The sequence below is a fragment of the Staurois parvus genome, unplaced genomic scaffold (assembly GCF_062004578.1).
Source record: "Staurois parvus isolate SC_StPar_1 unplaced genomic scaffold, SC_StPar_1.0 ptg000209l, whole genome shotgun sequence".
NCBI lineage: Eukaryota > Metazoa > Chordata > Amphibia > Anura > Ranidae > Staurois > Staurois parvus.
The window spans coordinates 8,895,336-8,911,646 of record NW_028318005.1 but is presented as its reverse complement, the minus strand read 5'-3'; the positions used below and the strand labels follow the sequence as shown (position 1 = coordinate 8,911,646).

General features: G+C 44.4%; 1 protein-coding gene across 1 annotated transcript in view; it reads left to right on the top strand.

Moving 5' to 3' along the window:
- Positions 1-6,883: 6,883 nt before the first annotated feature.
- The window catches only part of NUP210 (nucleoporin 210), a 154,575-nt gene continuing 145,147 nt past the window's right edge, over positions 6,884-16,311 (top strand). The window contains exon 1 of the mRNA XM_089678742.1: positions 6,884-7,246. Within this exon, the coding sequence (XP_089534868.1) occupies positions 7,089-7,246 (158 nt within the window). The 5' untranslated portion in view covers positions 6,884-7,088. The remainder of the gene's footprint in view (positions 7,247-16,311) is intronic.

Sequence of the window (16,311 nt, the reverse complement as noted above, 5' to 3'; positions counted from 1 at the left end):
TTCCCCTTTTGCCTCTTGTACCTGCCCTAGTCCTTATGCAGGCACTTCCTGCTTTAGGGTGACAACTCTCAGTTCTTGTCTCCCGATTGTTCTCTGTTGTCACACACTCTCTCAAAGAAGAATACAAGCATCTGTGGAAATGCATATTGCACAGGTATTTTTTTACTATTGTCAAAATCAGAAAACTTGCTCTGAGAAATTATGTGCAGCAGTTACTGAAATGCATGCAGAGATTCAGGAAGCGGTTGAAGAAGATCACCAGAGTCAAATAAATCCACAAACAGAGCAGAGGCACTTTACACTTGTATAAAGTACAATTAAAGCGGAGTTTCACCCAAAAGTGGGAGCTCCGATTATCTGCCTTCTTCCCTCCTCCACTGCCACATTTGGCACGTTTTGTGGGGGGAGCAAGTACCTGGTTTTGACAGGTACCCACTCCCACTTTTGGCTCAGCTCGCCATAGCGAACTGAGACAGAACTTCGGGCTTCCTAGCAGCCCTCTGGGACCTGTGAAATGTCTGCGGCCCATTCACAAAGCTGTATACGCAGTAGGAAATCGGCTGTGAAGCCTCAAGGCTTCACTGCCAGTTTCCATTAGTGAAGATGGAGGCGCCAGCATCCAATAGCAGATTGAGGAATCATCTTGAGTGTGGACACTGCTGGATGCCTGGACAGGTAAGTGTCCTAATATTAAAAGTCAGCAGATACAGTATTTGTAGCTGCTGACTTATAATTTTTTTGCTGGGAGGGCTGGGGACTGGATCTCCGCTTTAAGATTCCCACATACCTGTGCTACTAGCAATCCACTGGAGAAATTTGAACCATAAAGAAGCCTGTATGCTGTGCACTAGTGTAGGCAAGGGCATCAATAAACATCAAGGATAGCAGGTAAATAGAAACTCACTTCCAAAATGTCAATAGATAAATGTCATTTATTCAGCAACCATAGTAGGATGAACAGAAGCAATTGGATAAAACAGGGTCACATCCAGAACTCTGTACTCACAAATTAGCCCAGCACTTGCAGTGGAGATGGCCATCAGTGAAACATATCCCACCAGACTCAGGTTCCTCACTTTACGTGTTTTCCTCTAACGTAGGGTTTAATCATAAAGGCTCTACAAATAAGTCCTACGTTATGACAAATCTCATCAGCACATCATAAGCTCGAAACAAAGTAGTTTATTTTTCACAATGTAAGCAATGTTTCAGAACCCTGAGCTCCTTTAAAAAGCAAATGGTGAAAACTCTTTGCCAGATGATTGGAGCTTATTGCTCTGAAACATTGCTCACATTGTGAACAATAATGTCTCTGTTTTGAGTTTACAGTGTGCTTGTGAAATTCGATGTTCTAGATTTCTGACAAGTGTCACTTTATTCAATATAGCACTCAGATTATTGGGATGGAAACCATTTGGAGTGCACCTTTTCTTTCACATACAACGTTAAGGCAAAGTATTTTAGGATAGCACACATCAGGAAGTAGAACGTGTTTGGCAGGATGTTGACATTTATGGAACAATAAAGCTTTGCTGAAAAGTAAAAACAGTGACCGTCCTTTCCACGTATTTATTTAAAAAGGTACATATATAGCACCATCAATTTTACAGCGGTTTACATATATATTGTACATCCACATCAGTCCCTACCCTCAGGGAGCTTACAATCTTAGGTCCCTAACTTACATTCACACATACACACACTAGGGCCAAGTTAGACATGAACCAATTAACCTACCAACATGCTTTTGGGATGTGGGACGAAACCCATGTAGGCACAAGAAGAACATGCAAACTTCAGGCAGGTAGTGCCATGGTTGGGATTCAAACTGACAACCCTAGTACTGCTAGATGGAAGTGCTAACCACTTAGCCACTGTGCTGCCCATTTCACTAAGATTGTGCCTTACTCTTCCTTCCCATTGTGCCACCAACCAATTCATTAGCATCGTACACTTCTGGGTATGTAAGATGCCTGGTCCTGCTTGTGGTCTGTGGCACTACAGGACACAGGAACCACAATTCTCAGCAGGGTACCAGGTATCTGACACACCCAGAAGTGTTTTGGATGAAGAACATTCTACTGCTGTAGCTTTCAACAGGTCAAAGATTGGTGGCGAATGGAGGGGCAGGTAATGTTTTCTTAAAGCAGAGTTCCACTCAAAAGTGGAAGCTCCGCTTTATTGCCTCCCCCCCTCCACTGACATATTTGGCACCTTTTGGTGGGGGGGTGGGGCAGGTACCTTGTTTTGACAGGTACCCACTTCCGGCTCAGTTATTTGCTGCGAAGTAAGCCAGACGTTTGGCCCCCTCCACTCTCCCGCAGTCTCCTGGGAACTTTCACAGGTCCCAGAAGACTGCTGAACCAATCAGGAGGTGCAGCGCGACTCACGCATGCGCAGTGGGCACCAGGCTGTGAAGCCGCAAGCTGTCACTGCCTGGTGCCCACAGCTGAGATGCAGACGCCTCAGAGGAGAGAAGGAACGGTGCGGGTGAGTACATCGCTGGACTCTTGGACAGGTAAGTGTGTGTTTATTAAAAGTCAGCAGCTACAGCTTTTTGTAGCTGCTGACTTTTAATAAAAACAAAAATGGCTGGAACTTCGCTTTAAAGTCAATGTACACTTTCAAACTTTTTTGTTGTTTTGAAAAAGTATTAGTGTTGTTATATTCTGTGATATGGGGATTAGGAAAACTGCCAGCTACTTGTGACAAATCTTTATTGATCTTGCAAACAATACAGAAAACAAAAACAGCTTACTTTAGAAAAACAAACACATAATTCTAATACAATGGAAAACAAGAGTATGGCTCTCCGCCACCATAATAGTCCCACACTGGGGTTTCCCATCTGCTTCAGAGATCCCCATGAGGTGTTCACAGTTCAGCAACTGTGTCTAAGTTCACATCATGCCCGCACTAGAATAGCACATGAACATGCATTTCTGTGTGATTCAACCCCCATGCAAAATGCTCTGCTTCTGCAATCTGTAGCGGATGTCAGTAAAATATGAATGACACCCCGAATGCAGGTCGTGAACGCAGAGTGTTTGCCCACACAGTGCGATTTTAAAAAAAAGTATAGCATGCATGCATGGTGCGATTTGAGCCCATACAAAATGAATGGGCTTGACATCACACCGCACACTGCAGAATGTGAATTGCACAGGAACACACAGCGCGTTCCTGTACAATTCAGCTCTCGGCATGGTGTGAACAGGCCCTTAGCTTCAAACTAGTCCACCCTGCTCAAGCAGGTGTGTTTTGCTCTCTCTCTCTCAAAGACAGTTGTCGGCTATTCCTGTTTCCTTTTCTAGACTCACCTGAGTTAAACCCTTTAGGAACAAAGTCTCTGTAATCAAGGTTTCCCTCCCAAAACTCTTAAAATCTCCAAAATTCTGCTTCCCTAATGTCATAACAATCCATAGGATACTGAAAATCAGTCCTCTTCTCTCCAACTAGACCTCCCTGATACCCCTCTGCCTCGGAACTGCACTTCCCTTACTTAAGTGTAAGGCTAGGTTCACACTGTATTAAATAAATATAGGAATGTGCTAATAATTTAAATAAAAAAAAAAAAAAAAAAAGTGTCCATATAATATTGTGTGAAAGTCCAAACACCATATAAATGCCAGCAAATCATATGGAAATCATAACACTGTGATAAATCCACCACCAGATAAATTAGATGAACTCACCAGAGCTACAGTATATGCTGATCAAATTATAAATCAGCATAAGTGCTATTGCTCTGGGAGCGATGAATGTAGGGAATATCCAGACTCTAGAAGCAATACTCCGTAGTTGTAGGCAATTTCCAGACTTTAGGAGCAATACTCTGCAGCCAGTCATTCAGCATAGATGGACCCTTTCATATAACCATCGTTTCTCCATATAAATTGGAACCGCACTCAGGAACAAAGAAAAGGACATGATGGTGCAGCAAGTTTAAAACCAATTACATTTAATTAAACATGGTAACACTCACAAGCAAGGTGTCCTGACCGACACCAGTGTAATCAGCATAAAACAAAAAGGAATGGACGAGCCCATCTCACCGCAGACAAACAGCCGACAGTCATAGGGAACGTCCTGAGGTCACATCCACTAAGCTCCGCCAGGTTCACACTGTAGCGGGTGGTTGTGGAAATCACAGCTGTTCCCGCGCCCACAACGTGATGCTCTGTAGAGATGCGCTGGGCTGCCATTCATTCTTAGTGGCACCCCATGCATCTAAATCTGCAGTGTGTTTGAGGATGCGGGAACCGCACAGAATTTGCATGGTGCAAAAGCATCTTGTAATTTCCATGTGGATGCCAGTCTATTGACATGCATGGGCTGCCGTGCCCTTGCAAACTTGCTACAATGTGAACCTAGCCTAAGTGTGGACATTGTATTACAAATAAACATGGTTACATTTTATTAATCCAGCACTTTTGTTACATTGTTTCTCTTCACAAGGGAATTCAGCAACGCTGTCGTGCCACTTTTCTGGCGTTAATCCCTCTTGTTAATGCATAGTGCCAAATTCATGAAGCATTTGCAACACTTTTGTTTCTGACAGCAACTTATGCACCAAAATTCAGGTAGTTCTAAAATACACTACTTTTACATTGTGTCGCAATGAATGTGCAGACTTGGAAAAAAAAATACCGGTAGTTTGTATCTTAGGAAAGCGGAGCTAACTGAGACCAACTCTCTTTTTGGCGTACAGAGAGACCCTGGCACAGACAGATTTTGTGAACACGTCTCATGCACAATCCTAAAGTGGCACAGCATGCCCCAAATTCAAGACGAGTACATGAATTTGGGGCACACCATGCCACTTTTAGAACGCATGAGAAACGGTTTCAGAAAATCTGTCTGTGCCAGTCTTTATAAATACCAGGGCCAGTGTGCAGAGGTATACTAAATTGTGCCAAGCTGGACCATTGTAGAGGGGTTGGACAAAATATGGAAACATCAGGTAAAAGAACAAAATCATTACTTAATATGGTGTTGGACCACCTTAGGCGCACCCTGAAAACCCATCTCTTCAGGGAAGCCTACCCCCTGCTAACTTGACCGACCTCCTCCACTCTTCCTACCACTCCATCCCCCACAGCGATCTCCTCCTGTACCACTATCCCGTCCCTTCTAGATTGTAAGCTCGAAAGAGCAGGGCCCTCAATCCCCTCATGTTTTGCATTGTATTGGTATTGTTCTGTCACATGTTCTGTCCCCCTTTGTAATGTACAGCACTGAGTGAACTATTGGCGCTTTATAAATACTGTATAATAATAATTATAATCCAAGACGGCCTGAATTCTCCAAGGAAATGCCAAATATAAGTATTGGATGGTGGATAATGGAATCTGATACCGCTCTTCATGCAAAAATTGTTCCAGTTCTGAAGGCAGAAAACAGGCCTGACTGTGGCGCCCAGGGAAGGTGGAAGATGGTATGTATGCTTGTAAAAACACAATTTGACACCAGCTGTGTGAATTGGAGCATTAGCATCTTGGTAAATGGTGCTGTCTTCGGGAAACAATGTCCACATCATGGGGTGCACATGGTTGGCCAGAGCTGGTACATGGTCTCTGGCAGTGACTCTACCTTTCAATACCAGAATACCAAGATATGGCTGCCCAAACCATGATTGCACTGCCACCATGCTTTACCGTTAGCACAAGACAGTCCTGGTTGTAATCTTGGGACAGTGTTGGCCACACGGAAACACGTCCAGTGGTTGGGAACGATGTGAAGTCGATTCATCTGACCATATTACAATCTTCCATTGATTGACAGACCACAATTTATGGGTGTTGCACCACTCTCTCCTCTTCTGAGCATTAATATCGGTCACTAGTGGTTCGGCAACTGCAGTGCGCCTGTGAATGTTTTGCTTATGGAGTTCCCTCCACAGTTTTTGTGGACATGGGCTTTGGAAGACTGAGATTGAGCTCAACAGTCCCCCTTGCAGCACTTGTTTTCTTATTCCGGGTCACAATCCTGCGCAATGTCCATTTTGTCTCTTTCGGTCAGTTGACTATGTCTACCACGCTCATGCTGATCAGATGGCGATTCTTGGATATGGTATATGCCGTCATACCAGGGGCAGACTGACCATTTGGAAACTCGGGCACTGCCCGAGGGCCCAGGGCCAGTAGGTGGCCCCATGAGATGCCCCTGGTATCTTTTTCATAGGCTTTTTTGAGTTTGGGCAAGGACACAGGGGCCCCATGATCCCCTATTGCCCGGGGGCCCCACGAGTTGTCAGTCCGCCTCTGCATCATACTGTACCTCACGACACAGCTAATAAATTGGCAACTTCAGCTAAGCGAGCAACAACCATTTGCCCTCTTTGAGGCTCATCCCTGACTTGACTCCAAATTAGCAGCGCACAGTCAATGAGGAAAGTGAGGCTTCCCATCCCTTAGCTGGGTGTCTCATCTCACAGCAGGAGCAAAAGAATGTTACACCACCTCCACTTTCAAACACGAATAATGTCATCACTATCACACCTGCAAATCATGGTTTTTCCATATTTTTAACCAACTCCTGTATGTCTGCAATACAGATATCTAGAGTCCATCTTTACTTTTTATTACTGAAAATTTTGATGGGGGTGAGAAAAGCCTCCAAGAGTACTCAGTGATAGATATACTTCGTACATCTGTGAGGGAAACTGTCTAGCACGGAATGGAAAATGGAAATCCGGAGACAACTTTGTTCTCCTCAGCACAGTGCTGCCCTCACCCCCTCCTCCCGCCATAGGTGAGGGCTGCACGTGCTCACACACTGCCTGCAGCGATAGCGGACTGAGAGCCGCCCTGAGTGTGCACAGCACCCCCTCCCTCTCTTTACGGCGCTTCCTCTGAGATAGCGGGCTGAGGAGGAAGGGGGAGTCGTTACCAGGAATGAAACACATGGCGGGAGCAGAGAGGCGGCCGGCCCCCCGCACCTGGTGACTGAGAGCCATTACTGACGTGCACGTGTGCCCTGCCGTGGAGGACGTGGTGTTACCCCTGTACAGGCGGCTTGCGGACGGGAGGGTGCCTGGAGAAGGACCGCAGAGCACGGGGAGTGGATAGGAGACTTCAGGGGCCACAATGGGGCTCTCACCTGGGCAGGCGCTCCTAGTCATTGCCCTGACAGGGCTGCACCTCACATGCTGCTCCAAACTCAATGTCCCCAAACTGCTGCTTCCATATACCAGAGGAACCCGGATCAACTACACCCTGGAGGTCACTGAGGGCTGCTACAAATGGTGAGTCAATGGGACCCCTCCTCCCCTCAGACCGGTGACACCTGGAGGTGTCACTGGGGTCATCAAATATTACTAGCCAAGGTGGTGTGTGTTGTGAGGAGAGGTTAGAACCTCTGTCAGGTGTTGATGGACGAGATCTGCACCAATCAGCCATAACGTTATGACCACTGATAAACTGGATAACATTAATCTCATAACAATGGCATCCAAAAGTGGGTGGGATATATTAGGCAGCAAGTGAACATGTTGTCCCTGAAGTTGTGTTTGAAAGCAGAAAAAAATGTCCATCTAGTTTGTGTATGGGGCTGTGTAGCTGCTGACCGGTCAGGATGCTCGTGCTGACCCAGGTCCACAGCCAAAGTGCCTACAGTGGGCATGTGAGCATCAGAACGGGACCATGGAGCAATGGAAGAAGATGGCCAGGTCTGATGAATGATGTTTTCTTTTACATCATGTGGATGGCCAGGTGAATGTGTGTCACTTACCTGGGGAAGAGATGTCTCCAGGATGCAGCATGGGAGGAAGGCAAGCCTGCAGAGACAGTGTGATGCCTTGGGCACTATTCTGCAGGGATCCTTGAGTTCTGCCATTCATGTGAATGTTCCTTTCACCTGTACCACCTACCTAAACATTGGTGACCAAGTACACCCCTTCATGGAAATGGTTTTCTATGATGGCAGTGGCCGCTTTCAGCAGGACAATGTGCCTTGCCACACTGCAAAAATTGTTCAGGATTGGTTTGAGGAACACGAACAACAAGCTCAAGGTGTTGACTTGGCCTCCAAAATCTCCAGATCCCAATCCAATGAAGCATCTGTGGGATGTACTGGAAGAACAAATCTGATGGAAGCCCTACAGAATCTGCTACTGATGGCTTGGTGCCAGATACCACAGCATACCGTCAGAGGTCTAGTGGTGTCCATGCCTTGATGGGTCAGGGCTGTTTTGGTGGCAAAAGGGGATCTTCTCAATATTAGGTGGATGGTCATAATATGGCTGCTCAGTGTACATTCTAAGAGCACTGTTCCGGTGCGGTTTGACCTTACCTGTGAGATAGCTGCTCTCTCCAATAGAGTTGCATTTCCCTGCTGTTTTGGTGCGCTTTCTGAGAACTGCATGCTGCATCTGACAGCACACCAAAACCATGGGACACAATGCAACCTGAAGATAAGCTGCGCTGCTCCCGTGGTGCGGTCAGACAACCCCAGAACAGTGTGGAAGCGCTCGTAGTTACTGTTGTTACCATGTCAGGTAGTCTACGATATTGCCACTGATAGAAAAAAGGAATAAAGGGCAAATCTCCCGGCCTGGTGACAAGTGTCAGAGGTGGCATAGTCCTTCTCTTTGGGAAGATTTGCTCTTACTTCCTGTTGTGTCTTTGGGACAGAAAGTAAGGGGAAATTTTTTAAAGCGTTGCATGCAAGAATAAGCTATGATGTTTTGTGTCCCATGTGTGACTGCCACTTGTTCTTGCCCCTCTGAAAAGCGATGCATGGTGGGTCACTTTTCAAAGGGCCTTTGACAGGTAGGTAATGGGTCACTTACAGGACACCTGCTTTAACCCTGTAAGCCCACATCACCATGCAATGCATACTGTTTCAGGGTGGCCTATTTACCTGAATGGGTCATGTTCAGCAGCAGTACTGCCTGCTGAACGTGACAGGTGCAGAGCAACATTGCTGCAGCATGTGTAAAATCCCATTCAGATTCCTTTGCAGCCTAGTGGTAGCAGTCGGGGGACAATAAGGCCATGGCCTGGTGCCTTTTTTTTTACCGCCCTGACTGTATGTGTTACCTAGGCCTAAAACTGTAGTTTCATTACTCCCATTCACTACAATGTGCACCAGACATCAGGTGCTGAAATTTCCACTTCTGACATCTCCATTCATAAGACGGCTGTCTGTTGTAACAGATCCCTCTCATATATATGTTCCAAATGTGTCATTCTTTTAACTATAATCCCGGGGTTATTTTGTTTGAGCAAAAAGCAATACAAATACAACTTTTTAAGTAAAGTTCTGGAACACATCTTATTGCTTTTTTGCTCAAACAAAATAACCCTGAGGTTACAGTTAGCTGAATGACACATTTTCAACATATGTGATGTGAGAGGAATCCGTTACAACTGACGGCCGTGATGTATTGTGACACTGCTGGAGCCGTTCCAGGCTGGAGCAAGTGGAGGTTTTGTTTGGCAGTTATTTATTGAAGTCAGTTTTGTGAAAAAGGTAGAGAATTTATGGAGGAGCTTCACAACGGAAGTGTGTCTGAAGTTCAAAGACTGAATGCTGGGTAGGGAGTGGCATCTTTAATTATAGTTACTAGAGGGCTCTCTTTTGTGTTTAGCTGCAGTGGGCAGGTTTCAGATGAACAAGATGTTAAAATGTCTAAATCCATTCAGACATCTTAGAACGTCATTCTGAATGTTTGTAATTCTACAGTCTTGTTCAAGCAGACCTTCAAGCGGCAAAAACCAGGAGCTGCGACCCCCCCCCCTTCCCCACCAAAAGCCAAGTAACATATGTGCATGCCATATAGAAAACACTTTGTAGTCATATGTTTGTCTAAAATAGATCTAAGAGCAAAACGTTTGGACAGAATAAAGCTGGCCATAGGTGGATTGAAATTCATCCAGTTCAGCTAATTTGTGATCCGTGTGTGGCTGTCCCCATGCAGTTGAAGATGGGAATTGGGGGAAACATTTGTTGATCTACTGTAGCTGCTGCTCAGTGTATTTTGACAGTGGAGAGTCTCCAATGTCAGAATACAATGGAAGAGTGGGAGGTTTCCTCCATCCACCGCACTTGTGTGGGGGCCCACTGGCTGATTGGGTAAAAGAAGTAATCTATAGACAGCTTACCCCTGTCAGTTGTGTGTGTGTTTTTTTTTTTTTTGCCATCTGTGACCCATTGAATAGATTTCCTTCCCTGTCCTACAGCCAAAACAGGAAGTAATTGGGAATCTCTGGTTGTCACTAGAACCATCACAACTAGTGTCCCCATTGCAACATTTCATCTTCTGTTCCTGCTCTGGTAACAGCTCAAATTTGTTTTCTCACTTTTACTCACTGGTAACCAGGAAGTCTAAGGAGGTGTGTAAATATAAGTGAGTTCCTCTTATTGTCTTAGTTGCATTTCATTGGTGCTGGTGGTATACTAAAGGGGGGGGGGGTGGAGGGTGAAGTGTGAAGTCTTCTTTAGGCTGCATTCAGACCTACAAATAGATCTGACATTGTTTACATGCGAGAACCCCAGTGCGGGTTCTTCACAATCAGCTTTGGCAGGCTGCCACATTGAAAGCAATAGAAGGCTGCTGGCTACCACAGCTATATGTGGCATCTTGCATGTGATCACCTCCAATTGATCAGCCCTGGACATGGAGTATCCACATATATCCCAAATCTTGCACTTGTGAGGCCATGGGTCTTTAACATTCCCAGGATCTAGAATAGGCACCTGAGTTTGACCAGGCTGCCCAGCACACTCTATAATCTGTCCAACCCAATAACTCTTTTCCTCAGTGCTGCAAATCTGCTTGCGGATGCATGTGTTGAAGTGGTTGATACTCATCTATGCCAGCATAGAGCAATCAAGTGGTGACAAATGCAATTCCATTAAGAGAGAAAAAGGTATGTTTGGTTATTTCTAATCAAAAATCAGTTAAATTATAACATACTATGATACAGGACTATGAAGAGAAGTGTGAGACTTAGGGCATATTCGCACTAGGAACTGCATGTGAACCACGCAATGACACTCTGCAGTGCGATTTACAGCGTATTCATTTTGACTGGTCTGAAATCGCACCGCACTTCATTGTACCTAAAGTAATGCATGCACTGCTTTTGGAACAAACTGCAACTGGATCGCATGGTACTTTTGTACCATGCAATCTGGTATGGGCAAGCATACTGCATTTGTGAACTGTGTTTGCAGTGTCCTTAACTTTGCCCTGACACCTGCTGCAGATCACAAGGGCAGCGTAATTTGGAATGTGGTGCGGGAGACCATCACGGAACATTTTCACTCACGGCATTGTAGAACGGGCCCTTAATTTGGGTTTCAAAGGTGTAGAGGGTGTTAGACCACCACCCCCTGCTACTTCTGAGCACAGGTATGAAATGACAGCTCTACTACGGCTGTTTCCATAGGTCTGCTAAACAGCAACAGACTGAGATGCAGCTTTGTTTTCATATGTCTGCTGTGTTTCTCTCCCATGCTGGTTGTGTCTGACCAGAATCTGGTTACTGATTTAAATAGGACCATCCCATGACACTGGAGACATTTAGGTGGTTCCATTTGACTGCTTCCCATGTAGGTTGGTGTATAAGTCCTCATGCACACTGGACGCTTTGATAATGCTGGTAACGTTAGCTGTGTAAAGTCACGTTACAAACATGAGTTTTTCAGCTTTTTCTTAGCGTTTTTGCATTAGTGTTTAGCAGCGTTTTTCCGTGTTTGTGGTTTTTAACCCCCCAATTTTTTGGGGGCCAAAAATATCCAAAAACTCCGGTTTACGGCGTTTTGCACCATTAGAGCATTTTTACAGCTACAAAACTCCTCTAGAACACACTAGTCCTGGGTTTTTTTCCAGCCAAAAAATGTTGATTACAGTCTGTGTGCATGGACACATAGGATAACATGCTGGGGGGTTTACTAGCTGTAGAAAAAATGTCAAAAGCCAACAACAGCAGCTGTAAAAACTGCAAGTGTGCATGAGGACTAAAGCAACAGCAAAGGTCTGTATTGGTGTTATAGTGGTTGGAGGTCTCTGAATACCTCCATGATTTAAAGAGCAATACTGGTTGAGGCCTTCCTGGTAGAGTAACCCTTGGCAGATGGGGAAAAAATTTAGTTTTCTTGGTTTGAATAGAAATTGTTGTTGTCTTGCTCCACGTTGGCAAGCTAAACATGGCTGGAAGTGCTAAAAAAAAGGACAGTTTGCATAAACACAGTTGTTTGAGGCCATCTGAGGCTTGCTAGAATCAGGCTGTGCCCAGTGTAGCTGGTGACGCCCCCTTCTGTGCGCTAATTTATAGGATTCATGGAGCAGCAATCCCAATTTTGTGCTTTTTTTGCAGTATAAAACATGTTAGCAGGACCCTGTCCGACTGACATAGAGGCAAACAAGGTTTACACCTGTCCTAAGGCCCCTTTTTGCAGGGGCACCTTCCATTCCATCTCCGCAATGGGTCTTAAACTGATTGTCTGCTGAGTCAGATCTAAAAATAGATGTCACATACGAGACGTTCCATGCCCACGATTGCAAAATGGAGGTAAAATTGAACCCATGCAACCTCAACCGGTGGCAGAATGTGGACACGTGTCAACCTATATCTGCCCACATCCAGTGAGGTCAGTAAAAGGCAGACAAGTATGCAAACCTTTTTCAGTTTGTTCCAATGAACCTGAACTGACTCGGGATATAGGTGGATGCATGTTTGCTTACATCTGACCACCCATAAGGATACATTACAATCCTTGTTTGATCCGTGTAATCATGGTTCGAAAATGGCTGGGCCGTGTGCCTGTGCGAGAGGGGGGCCTAATAGTGATCCCCCTGCCACCCAAGTTTTTAGTTGACAATGATAGGCCTCATTCACACAGGCATTGTGGTCCAAATAATGTGAATGAGCCATTTGTTCATGTGACTGGAGCCACCTGGAGTTGCTTGCAGGTAGCCTATGTTACTCATAGGTGAGCAGCCCCAAATGCATACAGTCTGCATTTGTGGCTAGGATCACACTTATGTGGGTGGTTATGGGTGCAGGGATCACACCTGTTCCTGCAGCCAGAACTATTCGCAGCCAAAACACGCTGCTTTTTACAGATGTGTGGGGCTACCATTCATTGTTATTGGCACCGTCACACATCTAAAAACGCAATGATTTACCTGTCCCTGCATTTTAAAAAGGGTACAAGAACCTTTTTCCTGCTTGAAATGTAGGCACAGCAGCCCATTCAAATGAATGGGCTGCAGTGCCCATCAAAATGTGGTTCACAGAGCCACAATAGTGTGAATCTAGTCTTAGGACTGCCTACCTGCCCCTGTACACCTTTCAGATTAGGGGGAGCGGCTGTGTCCCTGTTAAAGTAACATTGGCAGCCAGAATTTGGCTCCCGCCACGCAAATAAGTTGCTTGTTCACTTTGTACGGAACACAGTGCCTGTATGAATGAGCCCTTAAAGTAAACCTGTCATAATAAAATATAGCGGCAACAATTGCTAAGCTCTCCTGAAAATGCTAGTCACCTGGCTGTCCTGCAGATCCTCAAGCTGTAATACTTTGAATCAGTGGCCTGCAACAAGTATGACATAACAACTGACTTTCCTGATCAGCATACTTGTTCTGGGTTAGTGAGTCAGTACTAAAACCAACTTGTCAGCATACTGGACAGGCAACTAGTATTGTCAAAAAGGAGGTCAGCAATAGACAGCCCGTAAAACCTCTCATGACTGGTTTACATAAAGTGGAAATTGACTCCTATTAAAAAAACAAAACTAAAACAGCAGCAAAACTCTGATCACAGTTTTCAGGCCAAAGTTGGGATCAAGCAAGACCTTTTTTTTTATGCTGTTAGGGTCCCTGTCTGCATTCTTTCAGGCGGCTTTTTCTTTTTACGGCATGTCAGCTTTTTAGCGGGTCTCTATTACAGAAACGTTCTCAGCACAGACTGCAGAATTCCAAAGAGGTGTAAATATAGAATAGGTTATATTCGTTATGTCATGCAGATTTGTTGTCTCTGTATACATTCTTTTATTTAAACATTGAGATTAAATACAGTTTCTTATTAAAGTAATGTCTAATGTGTGAAGTTTTCCTTTGATGACTAATATTACATCATGTCTTCTATTCAGACTTTTTACTCTGCGCCAGCTGCTCTGTGCCAAAGGATTATTGCTAAGTAGTTGATGATTTTATTGGAGAGGCAGCTCATGGCTGGTCTTTAGTGTAACTGCTGCCTTTATTCATGAAATGAAAATACGATTGCATTAGTGCTAGTGCTGGTTAGGGAATACTGACCTGTGATTCCTGTAGAATAGTGTTTTCTCCAGCAGGATATCACTTGACCAGTGAGCATTACCAGTTCATTCTATTGGCATAGAAATGATTTATATGTCTGTTTTTAAAGAGTCTTTTTCAATTTTTGAGCAGCCCCTGTTAATCATGTTGCTGAAAGCACTTTTAATTTGCACATTTACACCCTACAAATATAGGGGCTGATCTCCTAGATCAGGGGCCTTCAGACTTTAGGGGGGCTGGACTGCGGCCAGTGGAAATAGATTTTTTTTCTGGCATCCATGAGAATAAACAGTGGGGGCTGCAGTTTGAAGGCCCCTGTCCTATTGCAAACACTTTAGTGAATACAGTTTCATCGTGCTTATAGATATTGGTTTGAAACTGGATGAAATTGTTTTGTCATGCCGGTTTAGCCACCAAGCAAAGATTTTTGGAAAATGCCTCAGTTGTCAGTGACTGACGGATGTCGGCCAATGTTTGCTGTATTTATTGTGACAGCTACATGTACTTTTGTCTGGTAGTTATCCAATCCAAATAGTTATCCAATCACATCTGTTCTATGTCAAGTGTTGAGCTGTTATTTTTTTTTTTTTTTGTGTCCGTAAATGAGAGTCTAGCAGTATGTTCATACTGGTCTGCTGGACTGATTCATTAAAGAGTATGTAAACCCAACATTTCATATTGCAGGTACATGCTTGTTGTACCACGTACTTGTATGAAAAAGTATCCTGTTCTTTTTGTATTGCTTCCTTTTGTGACATTTCTGGTGTTCCTGCCAAGGAACACCACCGGTTGCCGCGCGCTCCATGAGCCGCGCATGTGCAGTGAGAATGGGAGGACGTCATATGACGGCCTCCCAGAACGAGAGAGCCACCTTGCACCCGTCATATTACTATATGGCGGGCGGGAGGTGGTTAATATCACTTTAAGTATTGATCCTAGTTCACACTGATGCGGTGCGGGAAACACAGCGGTTCCTGTGCATTTTCCACACAACTTAGCAATCACACTGTGTTCTGTGATGTGCTTTGGGTGTCAAAAGTTAACAACACTCTAAAAGCAGGTCGCAAACACAGTGTGAATTTAGAACCTCCCCCCCCCCCCCCCCAAAAAAAAAACTGCCGCCACCTTTTTGATGTGGTTTAAAACAAATGGGCTCAAATAGCACCACACAGAATTGCATGTGATTTGCACAGGAATGCGGTGGACTTGATTTGCTGAAAATCACTGTGGAGTTCAATAGCTATATTTTATAAACAAGTGCTTATCATAGTTTTATATGGTTTTATTTGGAAGTAAACACATCGTCAGTATATGGAACAAGTATTTAGCTTGCAGTCATAACTCCAGAGTGTCAAGAAGAGTTTGATAGGTTGTATAGATTTGAAGGCTGATGTGAAATGTAAAGTGTCAGGTAATGCAGAGCCAGCCAAGTCACTGTATTAGAAATGTGTTATGTACACTTTACAGCCTCACCATTTAAAAGTTAACTTCACCTTTTCGGGCAGAATTTCACTTTTCATAATAAATAGGAAGTCTTTTGTAATATCACTTCTGCCCCAGCCATCCCAATGTGCCTATCTCACCTAATGTATAGCAGCTTTGAAATTTCATCTGTCAATTTCAGTTTAAAAAAAGAAAATTATTTGGAGATTATTTGCCGCAATGGGATTCAAAGCATCCTGGATGTCCCATGATCTACAGGAAGTTATGGAAGCAAAAATAATTTCCCGCATAAAGCTCCAGAAATTTTTTGGAGTAGAGCAGGATGTGTTTTACAGTGCTTTTTGGTACATTTTTCACATGACAGAGGCATGCCTCAGGGATGTTGAATTTGTATAGCCCAAGACATGTAATTCCAGGCATCAGGCAGGTAGCTTTTTTTCAACTTTTAGCCCTGCTGCGGGCAAGCCGCAGGACTCGCCTGTCAGGTGAAATTATTTGGACAGCAGCGCTGCAGCCCGATTGCTTTCACACAGTCCACCACGGTGCCAGCTTAACTTCAAAAGTTAAGTAAAACAATTTTTTTTAAATTGTAAAAAAAA